Source organism: Myxocyprinus asiaticus, chromosome 7, assembly GCF_019703515.2.
Source record: "Myxocyprinus asiaticus isolate MX2 ecotype Aquarium Trade chromosome 7, UBuf_Myxa_2, whole genome shotgun sequence".
In the NCBI taxonomy this organism is placed as follows: Eukaryota; Metazoa; Chordata; class Actinopteri; order Cypriniformes; family Catostomidae; genus Myxocyprinus; species Myxocyprinus asiaticus.
The window spans coordinates 3,512,661-3,538,719 of record NC_059350.1 but is presented as its reverse complement, the minus strand read 5'-3'; the positions used below and the strand labels follow the sequence as shown (position 1 = coordinate 3,538,719).

The following is a 26,059-nucleotide window of genomic DNA, read 5'->3' as shown; positions in this document are numbered from 1 at the left end:
TAAGTGTGGCTTAAGTGTCCAAATCGCCTACTTTTTGGGTTCACTGAGGATTAAGGCGTAAACTTAATCCAATTTAAGTAAAGGATCTGGGAATAATAGCTCAATTTAGGAAATGTTTGCACTTTTCCCAAAACATTTAGACTACATTATTAAATATCTCACACCTGATGTAATACAGTGACATAACATCAGAGGGCACTATCCGATTTAAACCGAAAGATGAAATTTGATCCTACATGAGGTGACAGTAAATTTCTGGCTCTGAGTAATGGATGTTTTGTCATGAACTATTCAATTATCACTTTGAAATGAACCCTTGTGTGACCTTCGGGACATTTTTGTCTTTTTCATTTTAGTTTTTTCTATCATTTTGACTGTGTTAATGCCAACGGCATACATTTTGGCAAAGGTGAGTATTTTGGGGGGAATTTTGGTATTTCAACCTCAGTTTCTATAATACATCTATAATACACTGTGTACACAAAATAGTTACACTCAGGACCTTCAGAACAAAAATGTCCCCATTGAAACCCATTAAAACTGCAATATTTGATCCCAGTGCCATTAAAGCATAAAATCATGAATTATATGATATTATACTTTAATTTCGGAGCCCTGGCTTCAAAATTTACATTTTTAATATTTTCCACCAGATGGCGCCATTTTTCTCATGTTTAGCCTATGGAGCAAATACAAGCTTTTCCCCTGTTTTCTGTTTGCTGTATTATAGAGCACTGCAGGACAATTGAATAAATGATGCAGATAAAATTGTGTGGGTGTGTTGTGTGTCAGAGTGTGTTTTGTATGTGTGTATTGAGAAATGTGTGTAAAAAAATAACAGTGGCATTATATAAACAAACTGCCATTTAAAGGGTTAAAATCCTGAAAATGAATGAATATTTGGTAGTTATGATCAGGACTGATGTTGGTTAAAAAAATTAACTAATTGAAAGTGGAAAATAACATTAATATATAATATTATTATGGCAGTTTTTTTGACGTGGACATTTTTTGTCCTCTAAGGACCTCTGAGTAACTTGTTTTAAATTGACGCACAAGGGTTAAACGCGTGAAAAAACCTGATTTTGATTCGCGGCATTAATGACTTTAATTCAAAAGCTCCGAGGCGGAGTTACTGCAGTTACCTTTCCCTGTAAATACCTTCAGCAGGTGTATTGTGCCAGAGGGAGTGAAGGATTCAGAGGAACTCACGTCATTTCCATGAAGAGCGTCGCGCTGCTCCCGCCCTCATGTAGATCTGAAACGAAACATAACTTTTATTAAACGTGAAGAACTATTATATCGACGGGGTTAATTTTATGTTAAATGGAGGATTATACTATTTGAATGTTTGTTTTAAACACCGTGGCAATAATGCGGATACAGACCTGCCTCTTTACACTGATCCTCATCCACACCGCCGCTAGTGAAGGTATTATTTTTTACGGTTTATGTATTTATATTCTTAAATTACTTTTAATGAGATTATTATTATTATTATTATTTTGAAGTCTTGATTAAAAAAAAAAATGCTATTATACATTTTCACCGTTATTGACCAGGAAGAAAAAAAATATATACTGATTGACTGCCCTATTGTGTCACATTATAAGGGGATAAGTTGTTTATAAAGCTATTATAGACTTTTCAACCCAATTTAAACAGTCAAGTTATTATAAAACACACACACACACACACACACACACACACACACACACACAAACTATTAATAAAACAGCAAAAAAGGTAACATGTAAATAAGAAAAAAAGATATTGTTTTGTCCAACAGAAATTGTAATTAATATAAAACACTTGACCTGACCTGACATCTATAAAAACTACTTTAGTCCTGACCTTTGAACTATGTAAAATCTACCTTCATTTTATAGATGACCCTTGCCCAGTATGGTTTTATTCTGTTCGCTTGTTTAACCAACAACTGTTACAGACATATTATGATACTGGATGTTTAGTTTGAATAGATGGAAATTTATTAAAGTTATTATAATTTAAGAAGGTTTTGATCTAGGTGTTTGAAACCAACATAGATAAGCACTGCTTGTGAAAACACACATTTGTATAATTGGACGTTTGACTCAAAACCTTAAAGTTACTGAGATATAGCCCTTCTTCTAGACAACTTCCCCATGTGACAACTAGCCCCGGTCACACCTAATTGATTAATTCTATGGGGAAATGAATGGTAACGTAATGAAAATGTAACTTTTGTTCAAAAACATGATTTGTAAAGGTTATTGGTCCTTTAACAGCGTGGTTTTACCATAAGATAATAATATCACGATTACGTGGGTGTGTGTTCCAAAGGGCTGGTACCAGTGTACTTTCATCCTGACAGATGGAATCACTTGTCAAAACTCACTATTGAAAGACAGAGACAGATAAAGCCCTTCCCTTAACCAGCAGACATTCCTGTCTCAACATAGTATCAGTGCTTACTAAGTGTTACACTATAAATCTCTGTGAACACGTAATGCTTCCTGATACAATCCTAATTGTATTTACACATTAACTAAATCCATAAAGTGGGGTGAAGTTCAAGCATAACACATCTGAATTTATTGCATTACTCTGACAATCACAGTATATTAGTCCTAACAGCTATCAGACATGAGCAAGATCAGGTTGTTGGTGTATTACTGAAAGTCACATTTAGTGCAACAACTGAGTGTTTGCATTAAGCATTCGTTTGGCAGATGCTTTGATTTACAGTTCAGTTCAATGGACTTTATTATTATGCCTGAACAGAAAAGGGGTCTTCCCAAAATGTCTCTGTTTGTCTGAGTATATTAAGGATACTTGAATTTATGCACCTGTTAAAAATGGGTGTACTGTAGCTGAATTAGCCAAACTTATTCATTCAAATTGGGTGTCTGCAGGGGTGGATTATGGGCCCACGGTCCAATTATCTTTAAAAGTTGAGATCTATGCAATCTATTTTCATCGATTGAAGTCTCTTTTAATACCTGTTCTGTTAATTACAGTCAGATTAATTCAAACACACAGGATGAATGTGGACGCACACTGAACAGCCACTGTTCTTAAAGAGACAGCACCATTTTAACATTTGTTATACATAATGTAAACTAATGTAAACAAATTATGCATACAAAATGCAGATATATACAGGGGCCATAATAAATTATGAAACATGAGACAGTAGACATCTCATACACATTGTGATGATGATGTAGAAGCTTTATAAAAAGTCATGTATCTAATATGATACATGCGGTGTTATAAGATTAAAGAGTTGCTCAAAAAATGTTAATAGAAACAATAAGGCAAAAGGGTCCTATAAGAGGGCTGGGGGCCCTCATAGTCACAGGGCCCTGTTGAGGGAGCCTTGTATAAGCTCTGGTCCCACATATTTAAGCCTATATAAACATTTGTTTTCAAAGTTGATGGGCTGCGAGACCTTGCAGCCCATGGCCCCCCTGGGCCCCTGGTAGTCAAGGGCCCCTGGGCACTGATCACCTATGGGTGTCTGCATACTTATGACCATTTTATATAGTGTTGTATGTTATGAGTTTTTTTTTTTTTTTTTTTGAAGAACTACACTACCCACAATCCTTAAGCAAGAGTCACCAATCAGAGATGTCGCTGTTACCATGGAGATGGAAATTGTTGCAAAAGAGCTCAGCAGCAACTGTCCCATGATGCATTGCAAACAACTTTGTCATAACAACTTATTTATGTAGACAATTGAGTATTTTGCAATAAACTTAAAATACACTGTTTAGCGATGTATCGGCCGCCAATATTTATCGGCCAATTATTGACCAAATTTAAACCATCGACAAATCAGTTTTTAAGCATAAAAAATAACGATATGAAAAACCGATGGTTCATTTATAATTAATCATCAACACACTTCGTAATAACTCTTTGATTTCAAATGCACAATCCAGAAATAATGATAGCCACAGAATGTAGAAGGGTTGGCACTCCTAAGAATATGTAATATTTCATTTATAATCATTCCCGTTCTCACATTAATGAGGACAAACTGTCGTAACAGACGTGGCAGTTGTGAAAGCAGCACTTACCTGTTCATGATGAAGTAAAACCATCCAAAACGCTTTGAAACCAGCAAACTTTGACTTCTTTGACATTGGTATTGTATCCATTAAAGCAGCACGATTGATTGAGTTAAGACTGAAATCGCAATATGGTCTCGTGCCATTGCGAAAGCTTGAAAGGCTGCGTTTAAAAATAGATTGCAATCAGCGCTTCAGTCGCCATTGTGTAAGCAAGCAGCGCCCTCTAGCGGTCTGGAAGGCATTTTCCTTTATCCATAACACCACTAATGATTTGGAGAGCCAAATTACTAAAAATTAAATCATTAAATAAATATTTAAATAAATCATTAAATAAGTAGTTAATTAATTCTTTACATCATTAAATAAATAATTAAATATTAAATCATTAAATACATAGTGAATTAATTAAATGTATAATTCAGTAAATAATTCAATACATAGTGAATGAAATAAATGCATCATTAAATCAGTACCTAAAATTTGCCATGTATTTCATTTCAGCACTAGCTTTGAATCAATTTCATTTAAACAATAGCTCTCTGCCTCCATTTTCATTTAAGAGCTTGCTTTGGGATCTTTTTCATTTAAGCACAAGAATTACCGACACACTAATCAGAGCAGGTGGGTGTAATCAACGCTCCTTTGAGATTTTCTCATTGGCTCAGAATTTCAGCAGTCCCCATTGAAACCCATTAAAACTGCAATATTTGATCCCAGTGCCATTAAAGCATAAAATCATGAATTCTGTGATATTATGCTTTAATTTCAGAGCCCTGATTCAAAATTTACATTTGTAATATTTTCCACCAGATGGCACCATTTTTCATGTTTAGCCTATGGAGCAAATACAAGCTTTTCCCCTATTTTCTGTTTGCTGTATTATAGAGCACTGCAGGACAATTGAATAAATGATGCAGATAAAATTGTGGGTGTGTTGGTATGGATGTCAGAGTGTGTTTTGTATGTGTGTATTGAGAAATGTGTGTGTGTGTGTGATAAACAACAGTGGCATTATGTAAACAAACTGGCATTTAAAGGGTTAAAATCCTGAAAATGAATGAATATTTGGTAGTTATGATCAGGACTGATGTTGGTCAAAAAAATCTAAGTCACTGAAAGTGGAAAATAACATTAATGGATAATATTGTTATGGCAGTTTATTGACGCGGACATTTTTGTCCTCTAAGGACCTCTGAGTAACTTTTGTTATTATTATTATTGACACACAAGGGTTGAAGACGTTAAGTACACAGTCTTTGTCCTTTTGTCTGATTTTCAAACTTTTTTGCTTAAAATCAAAATTGTACATATTTTATGAAATCCATATGGGAAAAAAGAATAGTCAGAACACTTCGCGAACAAAGACGGCTGAAAAGTGGACGTGCACAGTTGTGCTCTATAATTTTGTATAATATTGTTCACCATCATTTGCTATGGTTAATAGGGTAAGTAGCTCAATCCTACATAAAATAACTGAAGTACAATGGTCTTGTACCTGTGTTTTGTTTTGTAGACGTACAGACACTGTTTGCTTTGAATCACATTTGTAATGTTGTGTGATTCATCTCAGAGCTGGTTGGTTTGGTTTGTGGCTTAAAACTCTTTACTGAAGAATTGTTGAAATGCCTGTGGAGAAACTGAATGAGAAAATACTTCCGGAACCAAGAAAGCTGAAAAAGTGTCCAGTGAATGTTATGCTCTATTTGCCTTAGCGATGGCAAGATGGAAATGTGCATAAATTGGCACAGTGTTAAGGAAGTTGCTTAATGTCTGTTTTGTACTTTATCCTTCTTGTGAAACCAGCATTAAAGGCATAATTCATGCAAAAATGGCAATAGAATGATGACAGAATGTCTTTTCTGGTTAAACTATCCCTTTAAGACTGACTGAGAAACCATCGTTTTATTTTTTTACACTGAGATTTCTCAGAAAAGTGTCATTGATGACAGTAAAGTGTACCACATATCTTCACCATGACTACAAATGGATGGCACAGTTGAGATGGTTGTTGGTCAACAGTCAAAACTGGGAAAACTGGTTTAGTTTTACACCCAAAATAACCTTCTTTATCATAGCCTGGATCTGACAGCATCAAATGTCACATATTAAGCTCTGCACAGGACTGAAGAGTGTCAGTGTACTGGACTGTCCCAGTGTATTAGGGGATGTATGGGCCACATTAATTTTAATGCTTAAGGGTTTGTTCAATACCACATCTTAATACAAGTTAAAGGAATAGTGAATAATGAAAATTCTCAAATTAAGATTTGTAGTAACATTTAATGGCTAAACAAATGTGTAAGTACGCAAATATGCAATAAAAGTGAATCTGGATTGCTTTAAATAACACACTCATCGCTTGTTAGCACACCGAAACGAACTTGGAGCACATCTGTCACTCAGGGCACCAGATATAATTTGTTTGTTATCACTTTGAAACCACAGTAAACACACGTGTAATACACTGATCTTGTTTACATGCATTTAATAAAGCACAGAACAGAGCTGTGCAGCACATTCAGACAATTTATTTATTTATTTGTTTGTTTGATAATTACTGAACCCCTTAGAGGACAGTGCGGGAATTTTGTTTCTGAAATAGTTTTATGTTTCCTTGCAATAAGATTTGCGTTCCCTCGCTATAAATTTTGCGTTCCCTCGCAATAAATCTTGTGTCCCCTCGCAATAAATCTTGTGTCCCCTCGCAATAGTTTTGCGTTCCCTCGCAATAAGTCTTGCGTTCCCTCACTATAAGTTTTGAGTTCCCTCGCTATAAGTTTTGCGTTCCCTCGCTATAAGTTGAGTTCCCTCGCAATAGTTTTGCGTTCCCTCGCAATAAGTCTTGCGTTCCCTCACTATAAGTTTTGAGTTCCCTCGCTATAAGTTTTGCGTTCCCTCACTATAAGTTTTGAGTTCCCTCGCAATAGTTTTGCGTTCCCTCGCAATAAGTCTTGCGTTCCCTTGCTATAAGATTTGCGTTCCCTCGCTATAAGTTTTGAGTTCCCTCGCAATAGTTTTACGTTCCCTCGCTATAAGTTTTGCGTTCCCTCGCTACAAGATTTGCGTTCCCTCGCTATAAGTTTTGCGTTCCCTCGCTATAAGTTGAGTTCCCTCGCAATAGTTTTGCGTTCCCTCGCAATAAATCTTGTGTTCCCTCGCAATAAATCTTGCGTTCCCTCGCTATAAAATTTGCGTTCCCTCGCTATAAATTTTGCGTTCCCTCCCAATAGTTTTGCGTTCCCTCGCAATAAATCTTGCGTTCCCTGGCTATAAGATTTGCATTCCCTCGCTATAAGTTTTGCGTTCCCTCGCTATAAGATTTGCGTTCCCTCGCTATAAGTTTTGCGTTCCCTCGCAATAGTTTTGCGTTCCCTCACAGTAAATCTTGCGTTCCCTCGCTACAAAATTTGCGTTCCCTCGCTATAAATTTTGCGTTCCCTCCCAATAGTTTTGCGTTCCCTCGCAATAGTTTTGCGTTCCCTCGCAATAAGTCTTTTGTTCCCTCGCTATAAAATTTGCGTTCCCTCGCTATAAATTTTGCGTTCCCTCCCAATAGTTTTGCGTTCCCTCGCAATAAATCTTGCGTTCCCTGGCTATAAGATTTGCATTCCCTCGCTATAAGATTTGCATTCCCTCGCTATAAGATTTGCGTTCCCTCGCTATAAGTTTTGCGTTCCCTCGCAATAGTTTTGCGTTCCCTCGCAATAAATCTTGCGTTCCCTCGCAATAAATCTTGCGTTCCCTCGCTATAAGATTTGCGTTCCCTCGCTATAAGTTTTGCATTCCCTCGCTATAAATTTTGAGTTCCCTCACAATAGTTTTGCGTTTCCTCGCAATAAGTCTTTTGTTCCTTCGCTATAAGTTTTGTGTTCCCTCGCAATAGTTTTGCGTTCCCTCGCAATAAGTCTTGTGTCCCCTCGCAATAGTCTTGTGTCCCCTCGCAATAGTCTTGCGTTCCGTCGCAATAAGTCTTGAGTTCCCTCGCAATAAAACTTGCGTTCCCTCGCTATAAGTTTTGCGTTCCCTCGCTATAAGATTTGCGTTCCCTCGCTATAAGATTTGCGTTCCCTCGCTATAAGTTTTGCGTTCCCTCGCTATAAGTTGAGTTCCCTCGCAATAGTTTTGTGTTCCCTCGCAATAAATCTTGTTCCCTCGCTATAAGTTTTGCGTTCCCTCGCTATAAGATTTGCGTTCCCTCGCAATAGTTTTGCGTTCCCTCACAATAAGCCTTGCGTTCCCTCGCTATAAGTCTTGTGTCCCCTCGCAATAAGTCTTGTGTCCCCTCGCAATAAGTCTTGTGTCCCCTCGCAATAAGTTTTGCGTTCCCTCGCTATAAGTTTTGCGTTCCCTCGCTATAAGATTTGCATTCCCTCACAATAGTCTTGCGTTCCCTCGCAATAGTTTTGCGTTCCCTCGCAATAAGTCTTGCGTCCCCTCGCCATAAGTCTTGCGTCCCCTCGCAATAAGTTTTGCGTTCCCTCGCAATAAGTCTTGCGTTCCCTCGCAATAAGTTTTGCGTTTCCTCACAGTTTTGCATGCCCTCGCAATAGTTTTGAGTTCCCTCGTAATAAATTGACCATGGTTTTACTGCAGTAACCATATTTTAACCATAATATTCATAGATAACCATAGTAATAATATAGGAAAACACAAATTATGTTAATAAAAATCATAATTTTGTGGGTATTATGGTTTTACTAATGCAAATACCATAGTTTAACTATGGTTTTACTATAATAATATTGTGGTAACACTTTAAGGTTACATTTCTTAACATTAGTTAACATGAACTAACAATGAATAATACTTTTACAGCATTTATCAGTCTTGGTTAATGTTAATTAATTTCAACATATACTAGCATATTTTTAAAGTCAAAAGTTGTATATGTTAACATTTGTTAATACACTAAGATCTAACAAGCTAACAATGAACAATTGTATTTTTATTAACTAACATTACTATAAAATATATATTGTTTAAATGTAGGTTCATGATACCTAATGCATTTACTAATGTTAACAAATGTAACCTTATGATAAAGTGCTGCTGATATCGTAGACTGTAGTAACCATAGTTTTTGGCAGAACCATGGTTAATCTTGTGGTTACATAAATTGTTTTCAAAAATCAAAATAACCACAAAATTATGATTTTTATTCCCATAGTTTTTGTTTTCCTGTTTTAGTACTATGGTTTTACTACTACAAGGTAAAAATATGGTTATTTTAGTAAAACCATGGGAAATTTACTGCAAGGGCAAAACTATTTCAGAAAAAAAAATTCCCGTCCTGTCCTCTGAGGGGCTCTGTAGATAATCGCACTAGGTCGTGTCATGATTTTGATTTTATTTCGATTAATCGTTCAATCCTAATTGTCATTGACGGTGGGGAGTGGGGACAAAGTTTGCCTTGGCAAAAAGTGGTAAGGACATGTCCCACCCATAAATGACGCCTACGTTGTGATAACTGATTAACTGTTATTCTATCTGTCGCTTTCCTTTAGCTCGGAGTCGCCTCTCTCCTCCCATCAATGTGTCTATCCAGTGTGACAACTATGGAGTTGAAGTACGCTGGCAATATCCTTATCCCAGACAGAATGTATCCTTCCAGGTGGAGGTGAAAGACAAGGATAAAATATGGTACATTTCTTTGGTGAAATACAAACTTTCAAAAACAACAGTTTCCATCTTTCACTGGAACTAAGAGCATCTAATATACTTCGAATTTTCATTTTTATATATTTTTTTAAATAGTTGTTGAATGCCAATCAAACCATATATTTATTTGTTTGCAATTTGAAACCCTTGTTTAGATGCTTCTTATCCCAGGCTTACTGTTACTATTTATCTGTGTCCCAGGGAACCTGTTACAACAGAAAAAAACTCTTTAAACATATCCAGTATGCTGTGGAATCCAGCGTACAATCACTACGTTGTCACAGTGATGGCCATGTGGGGGACTCACACGTCTGAGAAAGCAGAATCAGTTATATTCAGCTTCAATCAAAATGCAGCAAGCAAAATAAAGTGTAAGTTTAACAAAGAGTAACTTGGATGAAAATACCATTCTGTCATACCTAACCCCTACTGTATAGGCTAACTGTAGCTACACCTGTGCGCTCAGGTCAGTTGGACTTCCCTAAGGTTAAACTGTCTCCTAAAGAGGGCAAACTCCACCTAGAGTTCAGCAATCCTCTGCAGCTCTATAGAAACACACCAGCTCTACGCAATCTCAACGATCTTTTTGAATATTCTGTTGTAACAGAAGAGGTAACACTTACTTATTTATCAAATAACTCGCATGAGATCACCTGGAAGCCCAGAAACATGTCTTCTGTAGATAATGCAGGAATTTCATGTACAAATTTATTTTCTCTACAGGGAAAAGAAGCATTTAGATGTGAATTGAATCTTGCAACATGCGAGACTTCCATTCAATTTCGTGAGGAGAGGCAGAAATATTGTGTCAGTCTCACTGGAAATATCGGACAGAGACAGCTCAAGCCCACATCAGGGTGTTACGAAGGAGACATTAAAAGCTGTAAATACACTTTACATTAACAGATGTCTGCTCTTGATGTTTGAAACAAGTTTACTCATTGATTGATTTTTTTAGCCTGTTGAAATGATCAAGGATTGAATGGGGTGCATCTGAAACTTCATTACATTTGAAACTGTCATTATTTTTTACATTACATTTGGTGACTTTAGAAATGACATAAATCATCTTTAAATTGTGACCAAAACGATAAACACGTGCACAACAGAGGATGATGTAATTGACTATTTCTCTCTTCCCAAAGATCTGTTCCTGTATCCAGTGCTGGGTGGTATTTTGGCGCTGCTTTTTATAGCCGGTTTATTATTGCTGCTAGCAAAGAAACTCGACAAGAAAATGAAAAAGAAAGCAGCCTATGCTTTTCCCAAGTCCTTGGTAAGACCTGTTCTCTTTGTTAAAAAAAAAATGAATGAAATGTTAACATCAGTAACCACCTTCTGTATTTTTACATTGTTTACATAAATTGTTGCTCAATCCTGTTCTAAAGATGTTCAACTCATATCAGGATGAACATATTTGTGAAATGAGTGTACATAATCACCAAAACAATGTTGTAATTACTAGTGGAAAACTTTAGAGGTCTTTCCAGTTTTGGGCTGTGTCAATTAAAAGAATAGTACACCCAAAAATGAAAATTCTCTCATCATTTACTCAACCTCACGCAATCCCAGATGTGTATGACTTTCTTTCTTCTGCAGAACATGAATTAAGATTTTTAGAAGAATATTTCAGCTCTGGAGGTCCAAACAATACAAGTGAATGGTGGCCAGAACTTTGAAGCTCCAAAAAGCACATAAAGGCAGCATATAAGTAATTCATAAAACTCCAGTGGTTTAATCCATGTCTTCAGAAGTGATATGATAGGTGTGGGTGAGAAACAGATCAATATTTAAGTCCTTTTGTACTATAAATCTCCACTTTCACTTTCGCATTCTTCTTGTGTTTTTGGCGATTCGCATTCTTGGCAGTGAGGAGAATTTATAGTAAAAAAGGAATTAAATATTGATCTGTTTCTCACCCACACCTATCATATCGCTTCAGAAGACATGGATTAAACCACTGGAGTCTTATTTATTACTTCTATGCTGCATTTATGTGCTTTTTGGAGCTTGAAAGTTCTGTCCAGCATTTACTTGCATTGTATGGACCTCCAGAGCCGAAATATTCTTCTAAAAATCATCATTTGTGTTCAGCCAAAGAAAGAAAGTCATACACATCTGGGATTGCATGAGGGTGAGTAAATGATGACGAGAATTTTCATTTTTGGGTGAACTGTCCCTTAAAAGAAGTCATGGCAGATATGGATGCACTCTAGTAGCTGACTGAAGTGGTATTTGTCATATTTATCTTGTAACTGTAAAGGTCGACAGCAGAATGTAGTCTGTATGTATTTTGTACATCATGGATGAAGAATGGCTATAAGGCAGAAAGCAGAAAAGATGAAGTACTTTCTACACTGAATAAGTTAGTTTAAGCGTGAACTTGAAAATATTAAGTAAATTATTCATGTGTACTCAATTCAAACACGTAAAACTGAATGCTCTAGCTTATCCGTAAATATTAATTATGGTTAAAAGTTATCTTTACAATGTGTCAGCATGTATCAATGCATACAGTCTATTCATTTATTTAAAGGGGTCATGAAGTGCATTTTTTTTGTAATTTTATTATCTTCCCTGAGATCCAATGATAATGTTATAAAAGTTTTTTTGCACCAAAACAGTAAAAATTTAGTAATATATGATAATTTTCCACCCTGTTTTTGGCCCTCTGTCTGAAACACTCAGTTTTGGCCTAAGCGCTTCCTTAAAACTTCAATGTAAATGCCCACTGTTCTGATTGGCTGACATCATGCAGCCCCTCAAATTAATCAAACTCAATCGGAAGAACATTATAAAACACAATTGCAGGGTTTACACATAACGCACATCCAACACATTGCATCTGAATATATTAAACTGTTCATCTCAAGCACAACTGTTAATACTGTTAAAACACCATAAACTATCAAACAGTCATGACATTTGAAATATTCATGAATGAAACGGTTTACTTACATTTTTTAAGTGTCTTTAACTGCCCCATCCTTCAATAAGTTCCTTTGCAAAGCTTGATTTGTATTATGAATGTTCACAAGCAATCTACACAGACATGAGCCGAAAAAAACGAAAACATCATAGTCCAAAGAACGGTGAAATTACGCACACACATACTGAAGGCGCACTGAGGTGCACATCGCCGGAAACACACCGAAATGGTCAAAGACGTCCTATGTTTACATACACCAACAATTAAAAATAGCGCAGATGGGCGATGTGTCCATGACGTGTTTGTTCTCAAAACAACATGAGGAAGCAGCTGAATGACACAGAATTGCTTCTCCCTTTCAGAGTTGTAACTTGACACCGCGTCTTTTAAAAACGGCGAGATACATGACAACGGTCAAAGAGTCTGTGTAGTTCATGTTCATATACAAAATAATTCAAAATAGTCCAGATGGGTCCCCTTTGGTGTTATGGTAGGAATGCCATCTCGACCTGCACGCCAGGGGCGGAGCCAAAGGTGCGATGACGCATGTTGTGGGATGTGTAAATACAAATGAGCAATGTGTCATGACGTCACGAACAGACAGGTTTCAAAACGAGACGTTTCAGCAGGGTGGCAACTATAAATGCTCTTTTTAGATTGGGGAGGAAGTTTTGTGCTCTGAAATTTACAGTATGAATTTGATTCTCCGTTTTATGACCCCTTTAAGAAAATAGCAGCCTTTTGCGGTTTAATAATCACATTGAGTATGGTAGTGACCCGTTTTGCCGGAGGTGAGAAGCTACTGTCAAAAACACAGAAAGCAGAAAGGGCTTCACTTCAAATTAAAAGCTAAATTTAAATGGAAAAATGTACGACAGAAATGGATCACTACTGTATAGTTATGTAATATTCACTGTAACACAACTACTACTAATAGGTTCTGTATAAAAGCACTTCATTTGATACAAATAATACAATATTATATTGAAAATTAAACTGTTCTATTTTCATTGATTCAAGTTTCAACAAATGCATTTATTTAGACACCATTTTGAAGATAAAATTGAAATAAACTGTTGAATATGGAATTCAGAGAAAATAAACCAAAAAACAGGCATCAGTATCGACGAGTACCGAAAAGGAAGTACCAGTATTTGTACTTGTTCTCCAAAAAATGGTATCAGGACATGCCTTACAAGTTGCAAACTTTATAACTTTTCCAAAAGTTCTAAACTCATAAGTAGGAACTTCGCAGTAGGAAATTCCAGATCCAATCAAACAAATCTGAACCACCTAATCTATGGCTTCGCCCCAGTTTGCATACTATCTACATTAACACATCTATATATAGTAGCAAACCAACAGCAGGACAAAAGCTGTAAAGATGTCTGCGCCAAATACTGAAAGGGCTTATATTTCCAATTAGCTTTGGTGCGTAAGCTCAAAAAAATCATACTATAGTCCAAAAGAGAGGGGAAGCTCGCACACAATGTGTAGGAAAAGTCTTACCATTTTTTTGTTTATTGTGAGGCCAAAAAGTGCAAAAGTGCAAAGACAAAACATTTACGATTTACATCATCATCAGTGTCCCACATCGATATATACACATTTGCCTTTATGGATTTGTCAGACACTTTTCTCCAAAGCAACCTACAGTGAAGTCAAGGTGTACATTTTACCCAAAAATTTGAATCAGGTGTGTTAGATCTGGATTGGAAAGAAAATTAAGGTAGATATAAATACACTCTAGATGAGAAGAGTTTAAATAAAAGCGAGGAAAATAATCATCCCCATTAACTCTATGCACAAACACATTTTGCTGCAGATTTTATTTTGTCACATCCCAATGTGAGGTCCAAAAATGTGTATACTTAAGCCACACAAAAAATAGATATACGTAACACAAAGTGGCTTCTTGAGTTTTTTGTAATGTTGTAGAACTGTAACCCAACGTCATTCTTGCACTGGGATGGGTTACTGAATGTTGTCTCTTCTGGTTTGGTAGGAATTCGAGCCAACACAAACACACTTTTGCAACCCCCTGATACTGGAGCCGAAGGATGTGCCAAATGACCTTCAGATTGAACCGCCCACTTACATTGGGGACTCTACATTATTAACAGAGATCTTCAATGAGGACCAGTCCTCAGATTGTTCCAGTACTTCCGTCAGCTCTGACCACAGCAGCAACAATGTGCAAGGCACATTTAATGAGTCAGACAATTTGTCCACCAGCGACCTATCGGCAGGATATGACTGTCCACATGTCCTGAGACAAGAAATAAGTCCTGGTGATATGGTAGAAGTTTACAGAGCCAACAAACACTCCTGGGCACTTCAATAGATGCAAGAGACTACTTTCGGAGGGCTACATGAAAAGGAAAGCACCTAAAAAGACGATAAAAACCCCCTGGCACCTGTTACTGGGATATTCTTGTGCTGGGAACTTGGCTGGCCCGAGGCCAGCAAACTGCTGTGTTAGTATGTTAGTAGAAACACGGGTCTCCAAATGACAGTGTGAAATTTCCCAGTTACTCCCGTTCACAGCAGTGAAAAGCATTTGTCATGATGACATGCCTTTTTTGTAATGAAACACGATTACACAAGTACAGGGATATTTTAAGTATTTTGAGCATTTTTTCCTCTCCATTATTTTTAAGCAGGTCTTTATGTTTATACTGTATATTTTAAAACGTACTGAAGTTTTCTTGTTTGCCAGAATGATGTTTTCAGGCCCTTTGAACAAAGTTTTTACAGCATCTTTTAACGGTGCTGCTCAAATCATGCGACTCAGGCCAGTGGATCGGTGCTGCGTTCACATTTTGTCAGAATTACTGCAATTTCGAGATGACTAACTTGATTCGACTCTCAGCTGTTCATGTTCTTTGATGAAAAAATTATGTGTTTCTATGGTAACGCTCAAAACGCCAAAATTGGTCTTGGGAAATGCTGAAGTCTTTCTAGCAATTCAGTCCACTGTCGGCCATCTTTGAAACACTCTTGGGAGGCTATTTCCATTCATGAAAGTGCAGCTCCTGTCTACTTGAATGGGGAAAGACCGAAATCTCCAACACAGTTGGTCAAGATTATAATCAAAGAACATATTTTAAATCAGTTGTATAATCTGACAACACTGGAATCATAAATTGTAACCCTAACCCTAATTCATATCCACGTTCTCAAGTTGATTGACAGGCGATGTCTGTATCTAAAAGGTGATTGGCTTTTTTACCTGTAAGGCGGGACTTCCTTTCTACATCCATTGACCGTTGAGTGTTCCAATTTCTCCCATTCATTTTAATAGAAGTGTCCCGTCTCGGCTAAATAGACTCTGGAAATACTTAACAGGTACATTAATTTACCACTATATTCCCTCACAAAATGTTTAAGAACCAAGAAATCACATCAGGTTGCATCGGCTATAATAAAATGGCCTATCCAAATGTTTATGTAGAGGTAGTTAACTCTCTCTAATTGTGGAAGCTGCTGCTATTAATATTGTTTTTATATATCAAAACAATCAAAGAGACATCAGAGCTTTCCAAGAGTTTATTTTCTTATGAGTTCGACTAACAAAACACTGTAATTCTGACGTGAAGTGGACGCATCATCAGAGACTATCGTAACGAACTAGGACACTTTTAATTCAGGTCAACTCTGTCAAATTCTGTGAACTACTTTAAGCACTTTGCATACCATAATCAAGGTAGTATAATGAATTCAGGAGCCGCTTATGGACCGCTGATAGGGTACAATATTTTCTGTTGTCAGATCAGTTGAATACTGGTGGCGAAAAATGGTTAATGTGATTTTTATCCTGAGTGTATTTTTGTTTATTAAAAATGGCATTGGGATCCTATGTGAAAATCTGTTGCATATTAAACACAGCAAACATTTTCAAAATAGTGGTTTAATTTACATTTTAACTTCACCCCCATACAGATAAACAGCCAAACTTCATTAAGAGAAGGATTGGTAATATTCTGTTCATTGTGAAATATCCGTGCAAGTGTGGTTCCAAAACATTACATCTTAGAATGACAATGGTCTCAAACATGTCCTTGCACACTCTTCTTAAACTGTTTAATGTGAGTGTGTAAAAGAAACATCCTGGTAAGTTGGGTCCAACTTTCATAAGTGGCAGCTAAATGATGTCACTATACACTGGATATGCCTTTATCAGTATAACTGCACACACAGTCTCTTTAAAATAATGACTCTTTTGTGAGATCCTGGAGTCTCTTGATGATCTTTCAAGTCTGCTGAAAAGCTTCAGACCCTGAATGTTGGCACTTAAATGAACCATCTGTTTCTCCTGCTTGAACGCCAGTTTGTTTGCATTCTTCTCTGTTCTTCTCTCCTGCACAATTACAGATAAATAAAAAACATGTCAAAATTCAGTTTCAATCGATAGTGAACTCAAGATCTACTACAGAATTCTTTGGCTAAACTGTTTAACACTTGCCTATTACAAAACATTAGAGAAATATTCTGGCTAAAGGATACAAGTATCACAGGTGTTGGAAACAATAACCTATTCTTAACGGATGTTGAGATAAAGACGCCCTGAACACACTTCCTGATGGGCTGATAATGTCTAACAGAAGGTAATGTTGAAATAACAGCAGTCTGTCCACACTTTCTGATTGGACTCATAAGAGTCATTCCTTCAGAAACTGGACTACACTGGTCGCGCTGTGTATGTGTATGTACGGGGTAAGGTGGGCGGAGGTGGCGGGAACCGGCAGAACAGTCAACGTAAACTTTAATGGCAGAAATTAACTTAACATAAAACAAACATAAACACACACACAGCGGCCACGTGTGTCTTTCTCTCTCTCTCTATCGAACTGGCATCTCCGGCTCCCCTTTATCTCTCTCTCCTGCTGATTAATTGACTCAGAACTGGCCGTGCACCCTCACTGCCCGGCCACGCCCCCCTCCTCGTCACACTACTCCCCCGCCTGGTCCGGATGGCGCCCCGGCCTACTCCCCCCCACCACCCATCTCTGGAGGGGAGACGCTGCCCTTCCGGCCATTCCGCCAGCCAATGGTCCACCCCACCTCCTGGGAACCTGGGGAGGGACGAGGGGAGAGAGAAGGGCGAGCGGGACGGACACAGAGAGAGAGTGAGTTCCGGTGATACTGAACAGTCATCCTTGAGATGAGCTCCAGATAAATTGCTACAAATATTGATAAAAGATAGAAAATTCAACATAGGACACATCCAGACAACTCATTTTTATCCTGTCACAGCTGAATCTGAGTGAAGTCTGAGATCAGCTAATCACAGGATAACCTCTGCAGAAGAGGATATTCATGCTGGAAAAGACAACATCAAGCAACAGCAACTAAAATGGAAAAACTCTCAGGTAAAGAGTCAGTGTCAGTGATCTTCGCTTCAGGAGCAGACGGTGCTGAATCATATTTCTCTTAGAAAGGAGCAGCATAGAGAGCCATTTTGGACACAACTGGACATTTTTTAAGCAACAGAGCCAGTGAAAGTGACTCCTATTTGGCCTTATTTATTCATTTTTATACCTTTTATACATTTTATTCACTCACTAAGTGTAATATCAAAAATAAACAAACAAGGCATTTTCTTCAGTTGATTGTTTACATTCCAAAATCAACTATGGCCAGTGCAGCAGCTTGGCCCCGCCCCTTTGTTTACCATCAGAAGAGCTCTGAACACTCCAGACAGCTCCACAGACAGAAGCAGAAGCCTGAAACACTGTTTGCTGACCATGATCACAGTGTCATAACCAACCTGCTCTTTTACACTGAAAAAATCCCTTTCTGCCAACACTTCACCTTTACCATGAAAACAGGCATCTGTAAAGGCAGACAGATCTTGGTATTAAAAGACTCTGAAAATGAAGCAAGAATCTTGACTTTGAACCTGTATCCAAATGGCACTATTATGGTCCAGGGATCAGAGTCTGCTCTCAAAGTTTTAATAGAAGATTTTGAACTGATGAAGATCCCATTCGACATGGCAACAAAGACTCATCCCATTCAAGTAGTCCAAAAGAAGACAATGACTGCAGCGACTATAATTCCACCTCCAATGTCCAGAATGAAAGACAATTTTTCCCTTCTGGAGGTAGAGGTAGTGGAGCTAAAATAATTAATTTTGTCCCATCTGAAAGACAACAACAACAAGGAACAGCTTACAAATGACATCATTAATTTAAGACAGGAGACTGAATACCTACAGAGAGACAGAAAAGAGATGTCAAAGGAACTTCAGCAAACTAAAGAAGACCTGAGAGAAGTAAAATCAACTTTTGGAAGACAATTAACAGAAGTCAAGACAGAAATACAGAAGGAACTCTTTGCCTTGAGGTCAGGACTCCACACCAAAACTCATCAATAATCTGAAAGAACAGCTTAACTCTGTTTCAGCACCACATTACAATCCACACAGGGACATTTAAGGGCCACAAAAGGGCATGTGGCTCCTGTGCTCCGAGAGGTGGCCATCTGAGCCACACAACAGTTCCCAGAGGCAAAAATAACCCTGTCCATGTTACTTCCACGCAGTGATGTACCATTCCACATCATTCATGGAAATAATGTGGAACTCTCCAGAAACTGTGCACTTCTTCCAAACATTCATCTTGCCCATCATGACAATATACGGCCTCATCATATGTATGACCACGTCCACCTAAATAAACAAGGACTAAAAGTCTTTACCAGAGTGCTAAAAAGCACAGCCCTTGGGAATGCACGAAGCAATGGCAGAAATTCAACTGACAACAGAAGCTCTCAGCCATCTAGAACCCTCCACCACAGTCCAGACCAGCCACAGGACCTTCATCACAACACAAGAGCTATGCAGCATAGATGTTGCTGTATATCCTGTATACTCTCTCACTTCCTGGTGCAAAGCTAGATTATTTTATTGCAAATGATCTTATTTTACTTTGCCATCAGTTTTACCCGATATCACCCATGACGTCACTGGCCTTGATGACAAAATCATCATCCAGCATGTTCTCTGGGTCATCGAAATCATCAATGTCAGGGTCCATATCAAGCCACGGCCCTGAGAGAGTAAAACTCGAGTCACAATATGGACTAGAAGAATGATGGAAATATTTCTCTGAAAAGCAAACACAAAAATTAGGACTGTGAATCACTTATTTTTTAACTAATTAATCGCCCAGTGTTCTGTGAATAATCGCGATTAATCATGGTACATTACAACAATAAAATTATAAATATATATATATAATCATATAATCATAAATATATTTACTTCATACTTTGCCTCAAAGAACTTTCAAGAAATTGGTTAGTCATCATTTATTTTAAATAAATAAATATAAACATATTAAATTTTTTGATTTTTTTGCGGATAGATTTAATTAATTGTGTTAATTTTTAATCTCAAAAATGTATGCATTAAATGTCCCAGCCCTAAAAAAAAAAACTTGCTTTATGCAAAATGCTGTGTCTATTTTATTCTTTAAATTTTGAGGTGAAATTTGAACAATAAATGTTTTTGTGAGATTCACAAGGCAGTTTTAAAATGCAGATTTGTTTACAGCAGGATTGTCACAATTTTCTTAAGTTCTCCATGATAAAAGAAGTTGAAAGAATATACCAGGTTCAATACAAGTTGAGCTCCATTGACAGCATTTGTAGCATAATGTTGATTAACACCAAATAATTTCATCTCGTCCCGTTTATACAAAAAAAAAAAAAAAAAAAAAAAAAAAGCACAAATGAGGTTACAATGAGGCACTGTGATTGGGGCCAATTTGTAAACATGAAAATACACACTTTTTTAAAATATAACCACTAGAGGTCGACCGATAGTGGATTTTGCCAATACCGATAACTATGGTGGTGGGGAAAGGTCGATAACCGATTAATCGGCCGATAGTTTTTAAAAATCGATTTATAGAATGTCAAAAACATTTCTTATTCTTTCATTAATATGGCAGGTAAAGGCAAAGAGTCCAAAATAAATAAAATAAAAGATGCAGTTTTTTGTTCAACCCCAATAATAACAAAACGTTAAATGTGGTGCATAATTCAGGGCTTTGAAGTATAAACAAGCACGAAACACACCAAGGACTGGCGGAAAATTTTTAAATTGACGTAAGTACCAGCCGCAACTATCGGCATAGATTGTTTGCCGATAACCAATAGTTCCAAAAAGCAACTATCGGCACCGATTAATCAGTAAAACCGATATACCTTTAAATAACTCTAATAGCCACAAGACGTAAACATTACACATGACAACATGATTTTAATGTGATAAAATCTGTTCTACATCATTTTAGTGTGATGCAATTGATTACAAGTTTACGGCATTATGCCATCATGGCAACGAAGTTGCAATACTGGATAAAGATTTACACAGATAAGGTTAGTAGCAATTTTATCACACTAAAATAATATCAACACATATCATGTTTATGTCTTGTGCCTATCCTTTTGAAATAGTGAGTATTTTAAAGTTTACAGACTGGCCCCATTCACTTCCATTGCAAGTGCACTTCTTCACTGGAACTGCGACTGTTACTTGTTTTCAAATGAAAAAGGGACAAGTCGTATTTATGTTTGGTGTAATCAATAATATCCCACAAATGTCGTTGATTAAGCTCAACTTGTATTGAACCCAGAATATTATTGTATTCTGTTTTGACAGGTTTGTGACAGAAGTGACATGCGCATGATGGCAGCACATTTTGATTTTAATCTGATTCTCGTCTTTTATTAAGTAAGTGAGCTGCAGTAGATCCACCTGATTCACTTGAAATAGGAGCTGCTTTGTTTAACCCACTTCCTCTTCAAACTCTGATGCAAACACAGACGAGGGCAGTCTGATGGAGGCCGCCTGCACACACAAGACAAATAAAAATAAATCCATATCAGGACATCAAATACTAGCCTAACGATACTCATCATGAGATCTACAGGAGACACAACCTGACCATGACACTGTCTGCATGTCATACACTCCCTTCCTGTAACCCTGTGAGAGAGTTCTCAGTTTTTGACAGATTAATTTTCAGGATAAGGGTGTAAAAACAGGTTTTGGTTTCAGACCGATTTGCTAATTAATCATTATGGATCATGCAAACAAACATGCAGACTACTATCAGATGTCCAGAGGGACAAGCTGTTGTCTGGCCTTACAGGAACGCTGATGTTCTCTTCCTCTGTCTCCTCTTCATCATCCTCCTCCTCTGCAGTCTTTGATTGTGCTTTTCTGCGGACGCGAGGGGCACACACCAGCTCTGTGGGCTGTGACACATCTCTCAGGTGCTGCAGGTAATCATAGTCATCATTGAAAAACACTCCAAAATTCCTGTTCCTCCCTCTTCTCCACCTCCACCTGCAAAAACACATCACAATTAAGCGATCTTAAAAGTAGTCCATATGACTCATGCTATATTCCAAGTCATTACATAGCTATAAGTGAAGAACAAACCAAAATTTCCATTGCTATTCGCTGAAATTCTTACTTGTCTGTGGACTTGCTTGGGTAAATAATTAGGCAGGTACCGATGTATCGGCCGTCAATATTTATCGGCCAATTATTGACCAAGTTAAAACCATCAGCAAATCGTTTTTAATTAAAATGCCAAATTGAAAAAAACAACGGTTAATTTATAATTAATTAGTAACACACTTTGTAAAAACTCTGTGAATTCAAAAATGCACAATCCAGAAATAATGATAATGGTTGGCACTGAGAACATGTAATATTTAATTTATAATCATTTGCTTTCACACATTGGGGAAAAACGTCATTCGAATGTGACCGTTGTGAAAGCAGCACTTACCTATACATGATGAGGTAAAACCATCAAAATGCTTTGAAACCAGCAAACTTTGACTCCTCAGACACTGGTATGGTATCTATTAAGGCTGCACGATTGATTGAGTTAAGATTAAAATAGCAATATTGTCTTGTGCGATTAGGAAAGTTTGAAAGCTACATTTAAAAATAGACTGCAATCAGCGTTTCAGTCGGCATTGTGTAAGCAAGCGGCGCTCTCTAGCGGTCTGCATGGCATTTTCCATGATCCATTACACCACTGTGATATTACTGATAGTTCGGACACAGGAAAGGAGGAGTCAGGAAGCAACGCAGCAGTTCAGGCAAGTTTTTATTTTCTGTACTGATGTGCACTTCACACACTTGTCTTTGGTGCTTTCACTCAGTAGTGTCAATTTTCAAAAACATTAACTCTCAATACCTTAAACTCTTACTAGCATAAACTCTTAATTAATTCTCCGTGAACATGGCAACACTGCAGTCTCGTGTCGCTCTCCCCTTCTCTGCCGTGTTTGGCTGTTTTTTAAGGTCTCTCTCCGCTATCACTGTAACAAGAAACAGCTGTTAGAAATTACGCCAACCCGTTTGATGAGCCACACCACTCCCTCTCTCCCGAAAACAGACACCCGACCACGCCCCCATCCCCACAATCACAACAGAACTTAAAAGGTAGTTTGGTTCCCTTGGTAACTTTTTATTTTTCCATGATATTGTTGACATTTCTGTGGAATTGCCCAACATATGCAAATTATTAATTTATGATGTTTTATTATATAAAGTACAAACATGTAAAATGTGAGTTTTGTGGTTTTGAAGTGCAAAAATGTTTCATCATGCTATGATATTAAGTTACTTTTTCTCTTCTTTTTATCTTTCATTGTGGCTCTCTTTAAAATTTTGGCCTGTCATGTGTTCAACAGATCCAATCCATGTTCAATGGAAATTATTAAGTGTAGAAAAAGCTTTTGTACCTCTTTGTACATTTAGAACATAAAATTGTAAATTTAAAACATAAGGGGGCCTGTGTAGCTCAGCGAGTACTGACGCTGACTACCACCCCTGGAGTCGCGAGTTCGAATCCAGGGCGTGCGGAGTGACTCCAGCCAGGTCTACTCAGCAACTAAATTGGCCCGGTTGCTAGGGAGGGTAGAGTCATATGGGGTAACCTCTTCGTGGTCGCTATAATGTGGTTCTTGCTCTTGGTGGGGCACTTGGTGAGTTGTGCGTGGATACCACGTAGAATAGAGTGAAGCCTCCACACGCACTAGGTCTCCGCGGTAACGCGCTCAACAAGCCACATGATAAGATGCACAGATTGACGGTCTCAGACGCGGAGGCAACTGAGATTCGTCCCCCGCCACCCAGATTGAGGCGAGTCACTACGCCACCACGAGGACTTAAGAGTGCATTGGGAATTGGGCATTCCAAACTGGGGAGAAAAGGGGAGAATAAATAAATAAATAAAATACATTTAAAACATAATTCCAATTCAATAGGTTTATTGTTAAATTTGGTATCGGCCAAAACATTTTATATTGGTGCACCCCTATAAATAATCCAATGTTATATCCAAGTTTAGAACAAAATATGCAGTCCGGTAGTAAAAGCATGATAAATAAAATATGTTCTCAACTATTGATGATCAGCTTTCCAAAAACACCCACATTGAGCTTCTAGTCCATTGAGAAGCCAAGATATTCGACGAAACAGCGAGGAAGGAGCTCTAAATATACACTTGATGTCTATGGACGATAGCTTATGGATGGCACCTATATTTCAGATCTGTTTATTGTGAAGGAAGGTGATAGAGAAAAAAATTCTTCTCCCTAGTACTTGCAGCCATCTAGTGGATTAAAATAAGACTTTTTGCAGGGAGACAGAGCAAATAGATCAGGAATTTCAAGCTGGCAAATTTAGGATATATATATATATATATATATATATATATATATATATATATATATATATATATATATACACACACACACACATATATAAATGATATATACAGTTTATATACACTGTATCATCAATAGTATTGCTCATAAATTCAATATAATTAAATATTAGGTGTTCCAATGAATTCCATTGGCAATCTTGTCTATAGAATGGAGCACCGAGGTCTGTAAAATGCTGATAGGAAACAATAGAGAAAGAATAAGTAACTCTCAGAGCTCAGTGATATATATAGTATAGTACTATGATATGATATCATATATATAATATAGTATAGTCATGATATATATCACTGCTAATTAGTCCACTGTCATGTGTGTAAGGTGAGCTATTATAACATTGTGGAAGTGATTGAAGAATTACAGGCAGCTCAGCCATAAAATGGCAGGCCATGTAAGTTGACAGAGCGGGTTGACCAAATGCTGAAGCGCATAGTTTGCAGATGTCGCACAGACTTTCTGCAGAGTCAACCATTACAGACCTCCAAAGGTCATATGATTTTCAGATTAGCTCAATAACAATGTATAGAGAGCTACATGGTTTGGGTTTCCATGGCCAGCAGCTACATCCTAAGCCATACATCACTACGGTTATGGTCATAGTGTTAGATGCCGTGTTGTAAAGCTTGACAGTCCGCCATTGGACATGTAGAACAGGTGGAGACGTGGACATTCTGGCGTGACGAATCATGCTTTTCGTTTGTCAATTTGACGGACAAATATAGATTAGAAAGTTGCCAGGAGAACGGTACTTGTCTGACTGCATTGTGCCAACTGTGAGGGTTGAGTAAAAGGATGACTATGATGTGGGGTTACAGTTCAGAGCTAGGTTTAGCCCCTTAGTTTTAATGACAGTAACTCTGAATGCTTCAGCATAACACGTGATTTTTGATAGTTCCATACACCCAGACTTTGTCGGAACAACATTGGAGATAGCCCCTTCATGCTGCAACAATAACTGTCATGCCAGTGCATGAAGCAGAGGTTTGTTATGACCTTGATGATCGAGTTTGGTGCAGAAGGACATGACTGGGGTGCACAGTTTCATCTGACCTGCAACCCGATAGAGCATCTTTCGGACTTCATGTAGCACCAAATGAAAGCGAGCACAGCAATTCCTCTTATTGAAGTGAAAGATTCCTTCGTTACATGTACAGAGCTGGGTCAGCAGATACTAAGATGCACAGTGCGTAGAGGTCACCAGACTATCAGCCAAAATCAAACACTTCCTGGCATATTCTATGAGGCTGGAGAGAATCAGATCACATCTGATCAAGATATTATTATTAATGCATAAGTTTTAGACCAAGTTAACAAAAATTCGCTAGTCTGTTAGCTAACTATGTAGACAAGACCAGAATAAAATTGCTCACCATGTTTTAATGACAGCGAATGTATTATGTGAGTAATGTATTTTATACTTAAAGTCACATGAAAAACATAAATGCTACACAGACTGTCTGTAATCAAGAGGATTGTCCTGTCGGGTAAACACGTCGGGGAAATATCGAGACTGTACCATTCTGACAAACTGGGAGAGGGGAAACACAAACATTACACAGCTGATGTAAACAGCAGAGGTTCTAACATTTTATAGCTAAAATAAAACAATTATTATTCTCATTTTTAATAATAAATTGAAGGTAAC

General features: G+C 37.5%; 1 protein-coding gene and 1 long non-coding RNA gene across 5 annotated transcripts; one reads left to right on the top strand and one right to left on the bottom strand.

The window, feature by feature from the left end:
* Positions 1-1,197: 1,197 nt before the first annotated feature.
* LOC127444021 (interferon gamma receptor 1-like) lies at positions 1,198-15,004 on the top strand. Its single transcript, XM_051703151.1, has 7 exons — positions 1,198-1,432; positions 9,566-9,701; positions 9,921-10,090; positions 10,186-10,331; positions 10,443-10,602; positions 10,865-10,995; positions 14,654-15,004. Exons 1-7 carry the CDS (start codon positions 1,348-1,350, stop codon positions 14,990-14,992), a joined length of 1,167 nt encoding a protein of 388 aa, XP_051559111.1. The 5' UTR covers positions 1,198-1,347; the 3' UTR covers positions 14,993-15,004.
* Positions 15,005-15,020: 16 nt separating this feature from the next.
* On the bottom strand, positions 15,021-24,384 carry LOC127444022 (uncharacterized). 4 transcript variants are annotated; one of them, XR_007897749.1, is made up of 5 exons: positions 24,121-24,384; positions 21,811-23,885; positions 21,416-21,508; positions 19,597-19,702; positions 16,864-17,008 (listed from the first exon to the last, which is right to left on the bottom strand). It is a non-coding gene; the product is annotated as an uncharacterized LOC127444022 (long non-coding RNA). The 4 variants fall into 4 exon arrangements; XR_007897750.1 differs by having other exon boundaries at positions 21,811-22,009; positions 22,878-24,374; XR_007897751.1 differs by having other exon boundaries at positions 21,811-22,009; positions 22,891-24,374.
* Between the last annotated feature and the right edge of the window lie 1,675 nt (positions 24,385-26,059).

What these genes read in the sequence shown, in the direction of transcription:
- LOC127444021 (XM_051703151.1), top strand. Translation starts at nt 1,348, where the DNA reads ATGTTTGTTTTAAACACCGTGGCAATAATGCGGATACAGACCTGCCTC. An exon ending in AAAGACAAGGATAAAATATG is followed by an intron (nt 9,702 to 9,920) that starts GTACATTTCTTT and finishes TCTGTGTCCCAG; the next exon opens with GGAACCTGTTACAACAGAAA. An exon ending in CGAAGGAGACATTAAAAGCT is followed by an intron (nt 10,603 to 10,864) that starts GTAAATACACTT and finishes CTCTTCCCAAAG; the next exon opens with ATCTGTTCCTGTATCCAGTG.